The 19,058-nt window shown below is 47.4% G+C and overlaps 1 protein-coding gene across 5 annotated transcripts in view; it reads left to right on the top strand.

Moving 5' to 3' along the window:
* Window positions 1-19,058, top strand: part of GUF1 (GTP binding elongation factor GUF1) — a 90,393-nt gene that overhangs the window by 23,523 nt on the left and 47,812 nt on the right. For 3 of the 5 annotated variants that reach the window (XM_073583448.1, XM_073583445.1, XM_073583447.1), the window contains exons 2-5: window positions 3,087-3,391; window positions 5,502-5,613; window positions 11,623-11,771; window positions 16,161-16,241. In XM_073583448.1, coding sequence (XP_073439549.1) covers window positions 3,209-3,391; window positions 5,502-5,613; window positions 11,623-11,771; window positions 16,161-16,241 — 525 coding nt within the window. In that variant the 5' untranslated portion in view covers window positions 3,087-3,208. Of the gene's footprint in view, window positions 1-3,086; window positions 3,392-3,435; window positions 3,572-5,501; window positions 5,614-11,622; window positions 11,772-16,160; window positions 16,242-19,058 lie in introns of those variants that run through there. The other 2 variants (XM_073583449.1, XM_073583446.1) reach the window with 2 other exon arrangements.

The raw sequence follows: 19,058 nt of genomic DNA, 5'->3' as shown, positions 1-19,058 counted from the left end.
ACTCTAACGAGGCATATAGGTTGGTGCACTGTACAGTATGGCACCTTTGGCCTCAATACAGATCACTGTATGCCACTGCTGCACCACTGTCACAATGGAGGAAGAAAAAGACCGGGTTTTTCAATGTATCCGTGCTGACCACACAAGGACAGAAATATTCTTCATAGCTTTATTGTGCCGACGCGTTTCGTGGCAGATCTCCCACTTCCTTTGGCCCTGAGGAAGTGGCAGATCTCCACGAAACGCGTCGGCACAATAAAGCTATGAAGAATATTTCTGTCCTTGTTTGGTCAGCGCGGATACATTCAAAAACCCGGTCTTTTTCTTCCTCCTTTGTGACATTGGTATCTACGGGAGTCTGCAGCGACCACTGGTTCCTTTCACATTCTGCAAGGGGTTGTGGCTGTTGACAACCAGCAAAGGTGAGTGCACTAACCGTGTATTGTCACCCAAAAAATCACTTTTATCACCCTATGTGCGCTTTCTTTCCTTAATTTCAGACCGCTGCATCACGGCATAATGCAGGTGAAAGGGGGTCTCATAGTGACCACCATGGTACTTTGGCTGCAACAAGGTAGTTGAAAAAGAATCTGTAATGGGGTTACTCCAACAGAGAGGAGCTAGAAGACTGCATCGTCTGATTGCTCCTACTCCTGGGCTGAGAAGAAGCACTTCTTCTTCGTTTTAATGTTGTTTATTTCTTTTGGCAGAACGGGTTAATCAGGCATGTTGGAAACTCTGGGAGTATGAGGTCTCAGCTGAGCTTGTTTAGCCACTCCCATCTCCTTTATAATCTGGGTCCTGATTCAAACCCATGTCAGAGCTAGCATTTGCTGCATGGCTTAGGAGGGGAGGTGTTCATATGAGAAGGAATTTTGAAGGAATTATCTGTGACTGTTGCATGGATTGGAAGTGTGGTAATTCCCTTCCCTCTTTGTTTTTTGCTCCTACCTCCACTCCCTGGTGCATTCCTCTGTTTACAGTTATGGCCAAAAGTATTGACACCCCTGCAATTTTGTCAGGTAATACTCAGTTTCTTCCTGAAAATGATTGCAAACACAAATTCTTTGGTATTATTATCTTCATTTAATTTGTCTGAAATGAAAAAAACACAAAAAGAATTGTGCTAAAGCCAAATTGGATATAATTCCACACCAAACATAAAAAAGAGGGTGGACAAAAGTATTGGCACTGTTTGAAAAAATCATGTCCTGCTTCTCTAATTTGTGTAATTAACAGCACCTGTAACTTACCTGTGTCACCTAACAGGTGTTGGCAATAACTAAATCACACTTGCAGCCAGTTGACATAGATTAAAGTTGACTCAACCTCTGTCCTGTGTCTTTGTGTGTACCACATTGAGCATGGAGAAAAGAAAGAAGACCAAAGAACTGTCTGAGGACTTGAGAAACCAAATTGTGAGGAAGCATGAGCAATCTCAAGGCTACAAGTCCATCTCCAAAGACCTGAATGTTCCTGTGTCCATGGCACTGTGGCTAACCTCTCTAGATGTGGACGGAAAAGAAAAATTGACAAGAGATTTCAACGCAAGATTGTGCGGATGTTGGATAAAGAACCTCGACTAACATCCAAACAAGTTCAAGCTGCCCTGGAGTCCGAGGGTACAACAGTGTCAACCCGTACTATCCGTCGGCGTCTGAATGAAAAGGGACTGTATGGTAGGAGACCCAGGAAGACCCCACTTCTTACCCCGAGACATAAAAAAGCCAGGCTGGAGTTTGCCAAAACTTACCTGAAAAAGCCTAAAACGTTTTGGAAGAATGTTCTCTGGTCAGATGAGACAAAAGTAGAGCTTTTTGGGCAAAGGCATCAACATAGAGTTTACAGGAGAAAAAAAGAGGCATTCAAAGAAAAAAACACGGTCCCTACAGTCAAACATGGCGGAGGTTCCCCGATGTTTTGGGGTTGCTTTGCTGCCTCTGGCACTGGACTGCTTGACCGTGTGCATGGCATTATGAAGTCTGAAGACTACCAACAAATTTTGCAGCATAATGTAGGGCCCAGTGTGAGAAAGCTGGGTCTCCCTCAGAGGTCATGGGTCTTCCAGCAGGACAATGACCCAAAAAAACGCTTCAAAAAGCACTAGAAAATGGTTTGAGAGAAAGCACTGGAGACTTCTAAGGTGACCAGCAATGAGTCCAGACCTGAATCCCATAGAACACCTCTGGAGAGATCTAAAAATGGCAGTTTGGAGAAGGCACCCTTCAAATATCAGGGACCTGGAGCAGTTTGCCAAAGAAGAATGGTCTAAAATTCCAGCAGAGCATTGTAAGAAACTCATTGATGGTTACCGGAAGCGGTTGGTCTCAGTTATTTTGGCTAAAGGTTGTGCAACCAAGTATTAGGCTGAGGGTGCCAATACTTTTGTCTGGCCCATTTTTGGAGTTTTGTGTGAAATGATCAATGTTTTGCTTTTTGCTTCATTGTCTTTTGTGTTTTTTCATTTAAGACAAATTATATGAAGATAATAATACCAAAGAATTTGCGCAATCATTTTCAGGAAGAAACTGAGTATTATCTGACAAAATTGCAGGGGTGTCAATACTTTTGGCCACAACTGTATATGTGAGTGAATATTTGTATGCCTGGTGTTTTCCGTTTACCCTTCTTTGTGTAGCTTTGTTTGTCGGGTTGGTGTACTGCGCTGCACAGTAGCGCCCCTCTTCCCTGGGTGGGGGAAGAGAAAAGACGGAGGGCTAACTCGGGAGATAAGGCAAGGGTGGCGGCCCTGGCATCTTCACCTTCATAAGTATCCAGGGGAATAAGGCGAGCTAGGGTGCCCCCTAGTGTTAGAGACAGGCAAGGAGCCTCTGGTCCCGGGTCACCCGACAGCTGAGTCGTGACAGAATCCAACTGGTTTTAAATTTTTGCAGCTTGCTTGTTGTGTTCCTCTGCTGGTTGCAACTTGACCCAATTCCCCTGCATGAAGGCACAACACACAGCAACGATATTTGGCCTCTGTAGTCTAAGCCTGATGGATTTGCCCCATTTCCTTTTATCTGCCGTCCCTGAGGGTTTTTTTTTTTTTTTTTTTTAACCCTTACATATTTTTCTTGTTCTTCCAGTCTGGCCTGTGTAAGAAGTATGGAGATCTCGTGTAATAAAAGGGTCGTATATCGGGTCGCACTGCACCTATGACGACTTACTCTGAAGCTGCTGGAAGAGCCGTCGGGCTGATCGAGGAGATATGTTTGCAGTAAATTCTCATCACACCGCAAGGTGTCTGCATCTCTGGAAGTGGAAACATCACGTTTGTGCCCTGCGCAGACACCTGTGGGGGCAGCCTGTGACCGTCTGGGGAGGTGACCACGTATTGCAAACATTTCATCCTACAAACCTATGTCCGGTGGCACCGTACAGTACAAAAAAGGTGAAGTCCGAATTCTAGTTCATTCCGAAATTCTTCCTTCTACTATGGAGCTGCGTGGTTTTCTAGTCCTCTCCAGAAATGAATCTAACTATGAACAACAATATGGTTTTTCCCATTGAAATAGATTTGAAGCAGGCTTTAATGTGGATTTGGCAGAAGAATTAACCTAAGGGTATGAGGGTATGTTCACACTTTTTTTTTTTTTTTTAATTAATCCGACCTAAGAAGCGCCAGAAAAACGCGCTCTAAAGAATCTTCCCATTAATTTTTATGTCAGGTTGACTTGTTGTTCATATGTTCATGCATCTTTTCAACATTTCAGGCTTTCAAAAAGAAGACCCCGATTTGTCAAAAGACACCGGTCTTTATTAGGGAAAGGGGGGAGGAAAACAAAGCAAAATAGGGTCTTATCCGGGGGAGAAGTAGGTCTAGGTGAGAGATGCGGGAAATGCTCACCTTTTGAGGTTGTTTAACCCACAACTGAGGAATCGAGGTGGGACAGCTGATGCAGTGTCCTTGGGTCAGGTACAAGTAGGAGAATAGGAGTAGTTGTTTGTGCAGCTGTGCTAGTTACAGGAAATCCGGAGAACATGGGTGATTAGAACATGCCATTTATTCTTCACGCATTTGGAAGTTGAACCGGCTTCTTAATCAGGAGAACCACAGTATGGAAAGCCATGAAGCGACTAAAAGAAGTGACAGGTCCATTCCTCTGGCTGCTTCCTTTTGTAAGTCACTCATTACTTATAGTTAACTGCAAAAAAAAAATCCGCCTTAAAAAAAGAACACGAGAGAGAATACGCCTAACAAAAACTCAGCTGTTACACCAGGATATATGAGATGCCGTGTGCGCATACCTTATGGGGCCAATTTATCATACGCTTTTTTTTTCTTTTTTTTGTGTTGAGGTATTTGTTCCAATTTCTTGCCCCAAATTCCTAAAAAAAAAAAAAAAACAGCATTTCGTGCAAGGACAGAGGTGCTTTATTTTTTTATTTTTAGTCCACCTTTTTGCGCATTTTTTGGAGTCCCTGGTGTAGGACAAGGATCGGATCACAATGCTCGGACTGGCCAGCGGCTCTCGTGACCTGAGCGGGACAGCTTCATAGAAATCCATGCTTTGACGCTCGGGCCAGGAGAGCATGGCGTTGTGATCCTCATTCTAGGTATACAGCCGTCTTGACTCTTCTCTTAACCCCTTCACCCCGAGCCATTTTCTGTGTTCTCGTTCTTCGTCCCCTTTTTCCAAGGGCTATAACGTTTTTTTATTTTTACATCAATATAGTCATATGATGGCTTATTTTTTACAGGACAAGTTGTTCTTTTGAATTTCACCATTGATTTTGCCATATAGTGTAAATTCCAGGTGCTGTGAACTGCAAAAAAAAAAAAAAGTGAAACTCCACAATAGTTTTTCATTTACCATGTTCATTGTATGGTAAAACTGACCTGGCAATATGATTCTCCGGGTCATTACGAGTACGCAGATACCAAACATGGATAGTTTTTATTTAAGTGGTGAAAAAAAATTCAGATATTTGTGAGAAAAAATGTTTTTGCTCTTGTCGTCATTTTCTGAGACCCATAACGTCTCCATTTTTCGGGATCTGGGGCTGGGTGAGGGCTTATCTTTTGCACGCTGAACTGACGTTTTAATTGATATCATTTTGGGGTAGATTCGATGTTTTGATCGCATGGTATTGCATTTTATTTCAATGTTGCGGCGACCAAAAAAAACAGTAATTCTGTTGTTTTTTTGTTTTTTTTCTCTTTCCCCCGTTTACCGATTGGTTTAATTTATTTTATATTTTGATAGATCAGACGATTCTGAACGCAGCGATGCGAAATGTTTATTTGCTTTTTTATTTTATTTTCAATTGGGTAAAAAGTGGGATGATTTTGAACTTTTGTGGGATTTTTTTTATTTTTTTTGCTTTATTTAATTGCCCCCTCCCCCCAAGAGACTTGATTGAAGCTGCTTTCATCTGATCGTCTGTGCTGTACATGGCAGGGTTTCAGACATGGGTACATTAGGGCAAAGGAGGTTGGCGAGATGGATCTGTTGTAGCATTTTATGTATTAATAGAAATGACTTCTGCCTTTGTTTCAGGAAAGAATTGACATGTCTGAGTACGATGTTGAATATATTAGAAATTTTAGTATAATTGCACATGTGGACCATGGGAAAAGTACGCTGGCAGACCGACTTCTGGAAATCACAGGTATGATTATGTGTTGGTCATTGATACAAACTACACAGTGTGAGATGGCGACTGACCGATCCCATGTGCGTCTGTTGGGCTTTGGAATTTTTTTTTCTGGACCTTGCTGTATTGAATAGCGTCCATCATTTACTATGTTGATATGTTGTTTTCTCCTACGCCTCACTGGGGGACACAGAGACCGTGGGTGTTATGCTGCTTCCCACTAGGAGGACACTAAGTAACACAGAAAAAAAAGTTAACTCCTCCCCTGCAGTATACACCCTCTCGCTGGCTAGGAATTCTCCAGTTCTTGCTTGGTGTCTGTAGGAGGCACTTGGGTCCCACCATTTTTATTTTCATTTTTGAATTTTCTGTAAATTTTTATTTTTTAATTAACGGACTGAAGGGGGCGACGGTTTCTTTCTACGGCCCGCTCTCCCCCGAACCAACAACAGGCAAGCACGCGGAGTATACCTCCCCGTACACTTTCCTGCGACGACTGGGGCACTGTGTCTTCTTGATACGAGGGCAAGCGCGAAGCACACGGAGTGCATGGAGAAGAACTTGTGGAGCACTTTGGATGCCCTGAATCAACCCCATTGCCTCTCCATCCCCCTGCCCATAGGGTGGAGCGATTGAGGTGTACCCCTTTAACAACTCCTCCGGCTCTGCTACATCGCCCGCGAGCTCTTTTACCTCAGGATCCGTGATGGGATGAAATCTGCAGGCTCCTGGACAGCGCAGCCGGCTCGAGCACAAGATTGGAGGTATGGGGTCGGGTCCCTGGGAGAAGCGCTGACCGAGTCTCAGCGGCGGTATACCGGTGCCCTGTCGTGGCTCCCCCCTTCACCCGGCGCTCATCGCGGGTAGGCCCAAAAAATTTAGTCCCCGGCTTTTTCGGCCTACTAGGCCGCAGTTTACATAGCGCCACCCACTGTTAGCGCCGCCTCCCATGTCTTTGGCGTCTCATGCTCTGTACGAGAGGCGCCCTGCTAGCCTCGGGGGCCATGTCCTTAACCCCTTCTCTGCCCCTCGGGCTCTGGGATGGCTGCGGGGGGTGCGCGCACGGATGGACAACACCTGGTGACGCTACAGGGCCACCGATATTCCTCCCAGGGACACAGCATTAGGACCGCGGGTAAGCTGCATCTGCCCTCAGACAAAAGCTTAACCCCTTCTCTGCACATTCCCTTCAGCTTCAGCCCAGGCTCTGCTTGTAACCCTTTCAGGGGCACTGTCTCAATCTAAAGAGGCAAAATGGGGGCTACTAAGAAGCACACTGCGTTCTTCACCGCTGGTACCACTTGCAAGACTGCCTTGTCCAGTGCCCAGACTAATCCGCTATGCACGGATTTCGACCCGGCTTGTGCTAAAACGCCATCCGCCGCCGCTGCAAGGTGCTCCCTGCATTTAGTCCCTCTGAGTGGGCTGCGTTCTTGTCACGGTCTGTGGAGCCACTTACCAAGGCTATAGAGACTTCCTCCAGGATTCCTTAAGTCAGAACGCGCCGTCTTTATCGCCCGAGGAGGGATTTGGCGACGGCCGGGAACCATCCTCCAGCAGGGGCCGTGATTGTTCAAAGGATCCTCATGTCTCTAGAAGGCGGACCCATGACACGTCCCCTAGTCACACGCCTCTTTAGATGCCGCTAATTGCGCTGCTCAGGCAGCCGCTAATGCAGCCTCCATTAGAAGAGCCCTATGGCTACGCGACTGGCGGGCAGACTCCACCTCCAAGAGATCAATGACTCCTCTGCCCTATCAAACCGGTCGCCTATTTGGAGAAAAACTAGACGAGCTCATTTCTGACACCTCCGGGGGGAACAGTAAGTTTCTTCCCCAACAAAGGGCTGTCCGGCCGTTTTTGGAATCAACAGCCAACTCGTTTTTCAACCTTTTCGCAACAGATCCAGCTGGTCCTCCACAACCTTCTCTTCCGGATCAGGTCAGTCCCCGCGTGGAGACAGAGGTTCCCAGGTCTCTTACAGACCTAAACACTCTTGGAAACCCAGGCCAAGAGCATCTGGATCTAGGGGAGCCGGTCCTATACTCAATGAATTGTTGTGGTATCCAGCAGACACCGACAAAGTAGGCGGCCGTCTGCTGCCATTCAGTCACAGCCTTCCTTCTGCCCATTCATGCGCCGCAAAGGGATGGAGTCATCCTTCCGGTCCCTCAAGACGAATGGTTCAGCGTTTTTTTATTCAAACCTTTTTGTGGTTCCAAAGAAGGAAGGAACGATGCGGTCCTTTCCGCCTTTTACAACATGCGTTGCTGTTAACTTGGCAGAAGAACCTGTTCTCCCTGGAACGTCGGTTCCTTCTGTCCCTGCGGGTCAGACAAGCCCCAAGCGGTGGACACTGAAATCCTCCCTGAATCAAGGGAAGCCCTTTCTCCCAGTACGATGGTCGGTGGTGCCCACCGACGCCAGTCTTCTGGGCTGGTGTGCGTTTTTTTCGTCACCACATGGCACAGTCGTTAGTTAATTCGAGGGTCACATCTCCCCATTAACATCTTGGACATTCGAGAGATCAGATTAGCCCTACTGAGTTTCCACCATCTCCTCGCAGGTCACCTCATCAGGATCCAATCTGACAACGCCATGGCTGTGGTGTATGTCAACCGTCAGGGGGGTACTCAGAGCAGGATGGCCATGCACGAAGTGAGTCACATCCTCCCTCCATTGGGCCAAGACCAACCATTCGCTCATCTCAGCAATTGACACCTCGGGTGTGGACAATTTGGCGGTGGATTTTTTTTTCTCAGTGGCCAAGGCCTTGCCTCAGGAGAGTGGTCTCTTCATCCGGAAGTTTTTTTCAGCAGATTTGCCATCGCCGGAAGACTCCAGATGTGGGTCTTACGACCTAAAGACTAAACAACTTGGTTCCTCGATTCATTGCCCCATCTCGCGATCCATGCACCATCGAAGCGGACGCCCTAGTTCTGCCGTGGCACCGGTTCCGGCTCACGTGCATTTTTCCCCCTCTTCCCTTGCTCCCGAGGGTCATCAAGAAGATCAGAACAGAGGGAGTACCGGTGATCCTAGTCGTGCCAGATTCACCGGGCATGGTAAGCAGAACTAGTACAACTAGTCGCCAACGTTCTCTGGCGACTTCCAGATCGCATGGATCTACTCTCACAGGGCCCAATTTACCACCAGAACTTCGGGGCCCTGTCTTTGACGGCGTGGCGGCCTAATCGTGGTTCTTAGCACAGGCTAGTTTTTTTTTTCTCACGACGGGATCTCCACTGTGATTAGTGCTAGGAAGCCTGTGTCCATACGCATTTATCACCGCACCTGGAAAACCTTTTTCTCGTGGTGCAAGGACTATGGTTGATCCCCTCTGGTGTTTTTCCATTCCTTCCATACTGGAATTCCTGCAATCCGTTTTTAAGTCAGGCCTCGCGCTTAGCTCACTCAAAGGACAGCTTTCAGCCTTGTCGATTCTATTCCAACGCAAATTGCCACCAACCTACAAGTGTAGCCGTTCATCCTGGGAGTTTCCCATGTGGCGCCTCCCTATATAAAGGGCCATTGGAATCATAGAACCTTATCTTGGTTCTTGGAGCCTTACAGGAGGCTCTTTTCGAACCACTGCAGGATGTACCACTAGCTATTCTCTCTTGGAAGATAGTCTTCTAGTGGCAATTACGTCAATCAGACGAGGTTCGGGATTGGCGGCCCTGTCCTGCAGTTTTCAGGACGTCCCCGTCTTTCCTGCCCAAAGTCGTGTCTTCTTTTCATTTCAATGAGGAAATTGTTTTGCCTTCCTTCTGTCCGGCACCAGTCCATTGCATTGAGAGGGTTCTCCACACCATGGATGTGGTTAAGGCTCTGAGACTGTACATCTCGCGGACGGCCCCCTTCCACAAGTCAGATGCCCTGATCATACTTCCACAGGGGCATAGGAATGGTCTAGACACTTCAAAAGCCACGCTATCCAGGTGGATTCGCTTCACTATTCAGGAATCCTACCGTGTCTAGTACACACCTGTCCCAGCAGGGATTAAGGAACATTCTTCCCGCTCAGTGGGCGCCTCTTGGGCCATTTGGCACTATTCGTCGGCAAAACAGGTCGGCAAAGCTGCGACTTGGTCCAGCCTGCATACCTTTACAAAACATTACCAAATTCATTCTCAGGCCTCTGCGGACGCAGCTCTTGGCAGACGCATCCTGCAATCGGCAGTACCGCAGAGTTGACTCACTGGTACATGGGGTATTAGCAGTTGTATGCTCCCCACCCAGGGACTGCTTTAGGACGTCCCACTGTCTGTGTCCCCCAATGAGGCGTAGGAGAAATAGGGTTTTTTGTGTACTCACCGTAAAATCCTTTTCTCCGAGCCAATCATTGGGGGACACAGCACCCACCCTGTTTAGCCTATTGGCTCACTGTAGCATTCTTAGGTTTTGATTTGTTTAATGCTCCTACTGCTTTTTCACCGAACTGGTGAATTCCTAGCCAGCGAGAGGGTGTATACTGCAGGGGAGGAGTTAACTTTTTTCTGTGTTACTTAGTGTCCGCCTAGTGGCAAGCAGCATAACACCCACTGTCTGTGTCCCCCAATGATTGGCTCAGAGAAAAGGATTTTACGGTGAGTACACAAAAATCCCTATTTTTTGGTATACTAATCTATAATGACAAGACGCCTTTATAACTCCTCTAAGGAAACTTTTTTTTGGCTTCTATTTTACTAGGGCTTGATGTGCGACCTTTTGTCGTGCTAATGATTAAATAGTATGCAACTATGTTAACTGCAACGGACATTTAATAATTTAAGGGAATCCATCAGATATACCCCTCCCCCCCAATTCCCATTCATGATCATGCAGGTTTTAAAAAGTAGATCCAGCAATATCTCTATATCTTTTGTCTCCTGCTGCGTTCCCGAGTGCTCTGGGCATAACAGAGCACTTCCCAAGCCTCCGCCTGTTGAAGCTATTCGCCCGCCCAGCACTAGCCTCTTTAGCTTGATTGATAGCTCACTGTCTAATTTTCTTAGCTTGGCTCCTGACGTCACACAGTGTGAGCTATCAGTGACACTAAGATTACATTCCCACCGTGAGTTTCTGATGTTGGAGAAGTTTTGGGAAAAAAAATGCAAGTAACCTATTTTACCTAATAGGTGCAGAAATTCTGCAACATCAAAAATTAAGCATAAGCTCATCCTGGGAACGTAGTCTAAAGAGATTGGTGCTTGAAGGGGGGAGACCACCTCAGGAGAAAGAGACTTCACTCCTTGTTTACATGTGAACTAAAATACTAATCATTTAGGAATGCAGCAACAGATATAAGATATAAAGGTGTTGATTGGCTTACATTTGAAAGGCCTGCATGCCCACATCAGAGGTTTGAGAGGGTTGATCTAACAGATTTCCTTTTAAAATCAGTGTATTGCTTTGGACTGGAGCCTTTGCTCAATCAGTAGCACCACACTTTGTCACAAGGTAGCCCTAGCCTAATGGCGCACCATAGACATAGTAGCACTGATGGCTTTTCCTCCATACAAGCAAAACCTGAACAAAAAAAGCAACAATTTGGCATATTACCTAACTATTGATGTAGACTTATAGAATGAAATGTTGGAACTTGTATGCGCTTTGTCCTTGTTGTCACAGGTAGAGCTCGGATCTATTATAGTCTAGGGTTGCTCGCGTATTTCGGCAGACATAGTATTTTTCACCAAAACGTGGACACTTGCCAGATTTTGATCCAAATCCGGGTTCAAAACTTCTTGTATTCAAAATAAAGCTGATGAAACTTAAGAAAAATTGACACAATAACCAAAGCTGTTGAAAATCGGTAAAATTTTTTTACCTGCAGGAGAAATCACTGAGGTCTGAATGAGGCCTTACTCTACTATCATCTCTTAAGCACCATTCGTTCCTGGCTGCTGTACACATGAAGAGGGTTTCCACATAAAATACATGCATAAAACACAGCCACCAAGCTAACATTAGGGGTATGGAGGGGCAGACTACCCTGCCGTCACGGCCTTACGGTGTGGATTATCTCACTCCTTCCCACAGGGTGCATTCCAAAAGCTGCCTCCAATAAGCAAGTTCTCGACAAGCTGCAGGTGGAGAGAGAGCGCGGGATTACGGTGAAGGCCCAGACTGCGTCTCTGTTTTACACTTACGAGGCGAAGAAGTATCTCCTGAACCTGATCGACACTCCGGTGAGTTACGGTGACATTTCCTTTTGCGTCGTTTCTCTGTTGTCATGCTTTGGATGCGCGGATGCAGAATGAGTTGTGTAGTAATATTAGAGATACAACACCGTTTTTCTATAGACCCCAATAAGAGGTCTTCATTATTTAGAAGTTAAAGGGATTGCTTCCAGATTACAAATTTTCCCTTCTTCACAGAATAGATGGCTTGCTAATTGCTGGGGTGTAGGGAAGGTGACCTGACGGACGGACGGACTAGTCAGAGTGAAGAAAGATAGGTTTGCACAGTGTAGGTAGGAGTCAGTGATTACAGTGGGGAAACAACTAGGAAAGTGTAGTGGACGTGCAGTACCTTGGGATGACCATTAGATGGCAGGGTGGAGTGTGAGTAAAGGACTTTACAGCAGCTTAGGGCTTTAGAAACCGTTGGTCAGGGGGGGCGTGGTGACAGTTAGTGACAGTTTCAAGGAACCGGGGAAGTTATAAATTCTGAGGGAGGGTTCCAGAAGATTCCAGTCCCCAGGGGGAGCCCAGGTGACAGGAGGACTTCGCCAGTCTGTGTGTCCTGAGGAGAATCCGACCAAGGGGACTGAGGAGAGGGAAACGTCAGGGGGTGGTCCTGACAGAAAGATACCGCAGAAGAGACGAGGCAGTGAGTGCCATATACCGTATTTGACACGACGACTGACCAGTGAAAGCGCTGTTGGTTATTGGGCCTAGGGCGGCCACAGTGGCGGACCTGGCAGGAGCGTCGAACAAGTGAAGGAGGGACAGTACGCATATGTACGTCCTTATTGTAAAAGTACGGTGTGTAAACGGCTCTGGAAACGGAGGGCCGATAAGTGAAGAAACGTGCGGTGTGCTACGGAGGCCGTCAGGCGGACGGCAAGTAATGAAATAAACTTGGACCTGTTGCACCCAGAATCTGCCTCATCGTGTCTCTGTCATCATCTCTGCGCGGTACAAAAGTAGGACCACCCCCCCCCAGCTCGGCACCCCACCACCGACACTACATTTGGCGTAGTCGGCAGGATCGCCGCCGCTAATACGCTATCTTCTGCGGCAGGCCTGCAACTGAAGTACTGAGGAAAACTTGGACTGCTCTATTTCGGATTATAAACACCTGTGGACTACCAATTACTGACCTGTGGATTACAAATTGGGACGCTGTGTCGGATCTGTGTGGCCAGCGGAGGATCCGGGGCGGTACCAGGTACTGTGCAGTATGGCGGTGTTGCTTCAGCGCAGAGGAGAGGTCCGGGTGTTTGCAGTCGTGTTGAATGGACTGGGACCCCCTCCAACGTACCCCAAAAGGAAGCAGTATGTGCCTGGAAATCGACGCTTCCATATATTGGACCCTGACAGGATGGTGGAGAGGCCTGCCGACACCTCACCTCACAGAGGGAGTGGCACAGAAGAAAAACTTGGCTGCGGCTGTCTGATGCCATTCGAGTGCTGCCCAACGGACGGTATGAGACTCTGCAGGTGTCGGGGCATTGCCCGCCTAGAGTGGCAGTGGCGGCAGGAGATGGAGCTGCACCAGAAGTCATCTTCAGATTTACGGGCAGGCAGCGGGATGCTGAGCCGGGGAGCGGAGCCTGAGGGGAGTCAGCGAGAACGGCTGCCACCAATACCAGCAGAGGACTTCTCAGCGGAGCCCCCGAGTCCGGAGGGAAGGCCCGCAGGACAGTGGAGCAAGGAACGGAGGCTGCGGGGGAAACTGCGTGATGATGGAACGGAGGCCGCAGCGCCAGGGAAGGTGAGAGTACCCCCGGCCCTACCAGTGCCTCCACAAGCGGCCCCCACCATTCTGCTGCAGCACGCGGCCCCCTGCGCACCGGAAGGCCTAGTTACCACGGGCCCCGTGGTGTATGCAGAGCTGAGCGAGGTCCCCGCTCATGTCCCCGAACTACCCCGCCCGGAGTCACCAGTGCAGAGCTCACCCAAAGAAGATGCTGCTGCGCTTTCCCTGCTAATAGCAGCTGCATTGTTGAAATCGGCCGTTATTCCGACTCCGTTGGAAGTAGTGGATGCGGCCTGTCCTGAGGCCGCGGTTATGCCGCTGCTGGAGTCGGCTGCGACCGATTTAGCGGGCCCTGTGATTCCAGCCCCCGAGGACCCGGTTCTCCCCATTTGCCACCTGACCCCAGCGGCTGCTGGGCCGCAGAAATCTTCGGCCGTTTCTGTCTTGCGGTCTTTTTCAGCGGAGTCCCGCCCACCGGACTCCAGGGCCCGTGCTGTTCCCTCCGTGTGGGAAGCGGAGGTGATCAGGAAGAAAATGGCCCGGGAGCAGGAAGTGTGGAACCTGCTCCACACTCAAGGAGAGGCCGTCATGGAAAAGAAGAGGACTTGAATGGACACCCTCAGTATCCCCGTGGAGCCCTCACCTCTGTCCATTGAGAGTGGTATAGACTGTCAGGAGTTCGATGCACCGTTGTGCAGATTATAAGGACAGTTGCATTTAGAAAAAGTTTTGTTGTTGTTTAACTGATGCAACTATTTTCTCTCTCTTTCTTTCTTCTTTCTATGTTCTTTATATACGAAAATATGTTTACCTGACAGAACGGGGATACGGAAAAGTGGAGGAGTGTCCAGGTCCAAGGAAGGGGGGGAGGAAGAAAGAGGAAATGCAATGTTATGTTATATTTTGGTTTTAAAAGTAAGAGAAAATGGAAAAAAAAAAATTATAAAAAAAATGGGTACTTGTGCTATTATAAAGTTGTTTGATGTATAATATGCCAAGGTAAAATGCAACAGGTCCGGGTAAGGGAAGGTCTGCGGGACCAAAGGAAAGTGTGAGATCCGGTAGGGATCTAAGAGTTGAGGTCTGGGAGACCGGGATGCCGACCATGACATGTAATTGAAAGAAGGAAAATGAATGGGAAGATGTGAGAAAGACAGCCGTCCTAGGTCAGGTCCCCGACGCCACGGACACCCCTGAAGAAGGAAAGGCGGGCGCCGGCAATGATCTGGTAGGTGAGTGGCCTCGATCATGGCGTACCGGATAGTGAAAGGTAACAGTAGGGGAGAGTAGGGGAAAGATACACGCCGTAGAGAGAATACGGGTGTACCTTGCCCAATTTGAAAGACGTTGTCATGTGGCGTGCGCGCTGGTGAGTAGCAGTAGGCTGCTCAGAGCTTAGTGCTCCCAGTGTGGTTCGGCCCCCGCAGATAGTGGGTTTGGCTCAACTTCTGGTCCGACAACAGAATGTAGGTGTAGATTCAGAACGACGAAGGCAGGGATGACGATTGTCGAGGACGACAATGGACAAAGGAAGGGGGAGTGTAGGGAAGGTGACCTGACGGACGGACGGACTAGTCAGAGTGAAGAAAGATAGGTTTGCACAGTGTAGGTAGGAGTCAGTGATTACAGTGGGGAAACAACTAGGAAAGTGTAGTGGATGTGCAGTACCTTGGGATGACCATTAGATGGCAGGGTGGAGTGTGAGTAAAGGACTTTACAGCAGCTTAGGGCTTTAGAAACCGTTGGTCATGGGGGGCGTGGTGACAGTTAGTGACAGTTTCAAGGAACCGGGGAAGTTATAAATTCTGAGGGAGGGTTCCAGAAGATTCCAGTCCCCAGGGGGAGCCCAGGTGACAGGAGGACTTCGCCAGTCTGTGTGTCCTGAGGAGAATCCGACCAAGGGGACTGAGGAGAGGGAAACGTCAGGGGGTGGTCCTGACAGAAAGATACCGCAGAAGGGACGAGGCAGTGAGTGCCATATACCGTATTTGACACGACGACTGACCAGTGAAAGCGCTGTTGGTTATTGGGCCTAGGGCGGCCACAGTGGCGGACCTGGCAGGAGCGTCGAACAAGTGAAGGAGGGACAGTGCGCATATGTACGTCCTTATTGTAAAAGTACGGTGTGTAAACGGCTCTGGAAACGGAGGGCCGATAAGTGAAGAAACGTGCGGTGTGCTACGGAGGCCGTCAGGCGGACGGCAAGTAATGAAATAAACTTGGACCTGTTGCACCCAGAATCTGCCTCATCGTGTCTCTGTCATCATCTCTGCGCGGTACAAAAGTAGGACCACCCCCCCCCCAGCTCGGCACCCCACCACCGACACTACAGGGGGACCCATCTCTGGGACTCCCAATCACAGGAAATCGGTTACACAAGTCATTACGCGGAGGAGCATGTGCACTGCTGCTCCTTTCAAATCCAGTGCTCAGCTATCTCCATCAGTCCCGTAGGCAATGGTACCACCACCACTCCATTCAAATAGGGGACGCAAGACACATATTCTTCTGATCATTGGAGGTCCCGGTTGTCAGACCCCCACAGAATAGCCTATAGGCTGTGCCAAGATCGCAACTTATTTAAGAATGCACCTTGTATCCATCAATCCATGTTTTCCCTCTTAACATTTTTGTACATTTTTGTGCTTTTGAAGGGTCATGTCGATTTTAGCTACGAAGTTTCAAGGTCCCTTTCTGCTTGCCAAGGTGTATTATTGGTAGTCGACGCAAATGAGGTACTTATTTATTTTTTCTTAGTGACCGCTGAATGTAATTCTAATGCGTAGGCTACCTATAATGTAGATATAATTTGATATACTGATTACTTCCTTATTCTTCCAGATATATTATATACTTGCATCTATACTCTTATTAGGCTCTGATCATAGAGACTGAGACTCTGATTCCAGCCATGCGTCCCTTACTGGGCTTCTTGTAGTTTTATCAGCAGGAGGACTAGTAAACCCACTGCCATGTAGTCCTCCACATTCATGAGTTCTGTATAACTCTGCCTCCACCATTGATTGGTAGCTTTCTGTGTACCCTGTACATAGGCAGAAAGCTGTCAATCCCTGCTGTGGACGGGGTTATATAGCGCTTGGCATTCAGAGATCTGGTACATCTGCAGCTGATAAAACAGGGATTTTATCAACACTGCATAAAGCAGCCCAGTAAGTCACAAATCACTGGAATCCGCGTATTTGTCCCCTTTGGACGACATCCGGGTTACCAGAGCTGAGAGACTTCCTGTCATGCGCAGTGCATGTCAGGAAATTTCTCAGGTCAGTGTGCAGAAAGTGCAGCGATGACATGCAGCTCTGAGTGTCACAAACCACAAAATGAGTGTCCCATAGTGGGACAAAGTGAAAAAGTAAGAATGAAATAAAAAAAAGAAATAATTGTAAAAAATATTTTTAAAAAATAATAATAAAAAATCAATATTTATTCCATCAATAAATAAATATTTTGGTAAAAAAAATCAAAACAATAAAAGAACACATATTTAGTATTGCCGCGACCGTAACAACCCGACCTATAAAACTGTCCCACTAGTTAACCCCATTATAAAAAACAAGCAAACAATGCTTTATCATCATACCGCCGAACAAAAGATGGAATAACATGCAATCAAAAAGACTAATATAAATAAACATGGTACCGCTGAAAACGTCATCTTGTCCCACAAAAAACAAGCTGCCATACAGTGCCATCAGCGAAAAAATAAAAAAGTTATAGCTCTCAGAATAAAGCGATGCAAGAATAATGATGTAAAATAGTCTGTAAACTGCCTCCTTCTGTCTCCTGTGCCAGCGCCTGCTCTGTGAAAACAGTTCTCGGGCATGCGCAGTGCACGCTGCCCGTGAACGGACATCAGGCGATCACGCCTGCGTGTTGTGGAGGCCCCAGATACTGCCCCGCAGTGTGTGTGTTATGATGTATTCATACTTCGGGGCAGGATCTGGGGCCTCCACAACACGCAGGCGTGATCGCCTGATGTCCGTTCGAGAACTGTTTTCACAGAGCAGGAGGCGGGGAACAGAAGCAGAGCAAGAGCATGATGGATGGCTATGGGAGGCGGGGCAGGGGCATGATGGACGGTTATGGGAGGCGGGGCACAGATGGCAGAGCAGGAGCATGATGGATGGCTATGGGAGGCGGGGCACAGACGGCAGCACAGGGGCATGATGGACGGCTATGGGAGGCGGGGCACAGACGGCAGAGCAGGGGCATGATGGACGGTTATGGGTGGCGGGGCACAGACGGCAGAGCAGGGGCATGATGGACGGCTATGGGAGGCGGGGCAAAGACGGCAGAGCAGGGGCATGATGGATGGCTATGGGAGGCGGGGCACAGACGGCAGCACAGGGGGTTCCCTTTAAAAATGAGAAATTGCTGGTCAACTTTTAACCCTTATAACTTCCTAACAAAAAAAAAATTTGGTTCCAGAATTGTGCTGATGTAAAGTAAACGTGGGAAATGTTACTTATTAAGTATCCTGTGTGACATATCTCTGTGATTTAAGGGCATGAAAATTTAATATTGTAAAATTGTGAAATTTTCACCAAATTTCCATTTTTTTCACAAACACAAGTCATACCAAATAAATTTCACCACTATCATGAAGTACAATATGTCACGAGAAAAACAATGTCAGAATCACCGGGATCCATGGAAGCGTTCCAGAGTTATTACCTCCATAAAGGGACAGTGGTCAGAATTGTAAAAATTGGCCCGGTCATTAATATGCAAACCACCCTTGGGGGTAAAGGGGTTAAAGAGGATCCTTCAGCAGTTTGAAAATATTAAATTGGCCACATCATGAAATAGTGGCTGCAGAGCTGAGTGAAATGTAGATTTTTTTTTTTTTTTTTTTATCTTTGTCTTCTTTGTTGCGGAGACGTTGGCTCTTAAAGTTTTAGATTATAATTTATGTAATAGTTCAACAGCGTGCCACCAAAAATTCATCTTTGGGGATTTATACATCTTTCCCTGCATGAGGTTGACCAAAAAGCTTCCAGATCTCCTGTCATGGCGGTCGTTGTGAGAGTTTTCAGCACTGTGAGGTGAGATCTGGAAGTGTTTGTAATAATACATAACTCAGCTCTGCTGAATCTATACAAAGTAGCCGTAGAGATCAGTGAGGGAGGAGGGCGTGTTCTTTTCTCCCTTGCATGATGCCTCCTGTCTATTATTGGTCAATCACATGGAGGATAAGTGCACACCCCCAGGGACAAATCTCTGGTAACATCCAGTGAAACTGTAAAATATATTATAACTTAAACTTTACAAGCCTATTTCTCTGCAAGTTATTTGAACAGAGGTGTAATGTAACAAAATGGATAAAATGCCAAGGGGGTGAATACATTTGCAAGCCACAGTGAATGTAATGCCCAGCCCAAAGAAAGGGAGGGGACTCGTGAACATGCACTATATATGTGTTGCACTATGTCTTACAGCAGGGTATGTGTACATTTTGTTTCTATAAAAGGTTTTGTCTAGATATTAAAAGAGACCCGACCAGTCCTCTTCTGAAACTGGCCCTGGTACTAATG

This window comes from Dendrobates tinctorius, unplaced genomic scaffold, assembly GCF_039654945.1.
Source record: "Dendrobates tinctorius isolate UK_male_01 unplaced genomic scaffold, ASM3965494v1 ptg000079l, whole genome shotgun sequence".
NCBI classification, from domain to species: domain Eukaryota; kingdom Metazoa; phylum Chordata; class Amphibia; order Anura; family Dendrobatidae; genus Dendrobates; species Dendrobates tinctorius.
The sequence above is the reverse complement of the archived record's forward strand: the minus strand, read 5'-3'. Positions and strand labels throughout refer to the sequence as shown.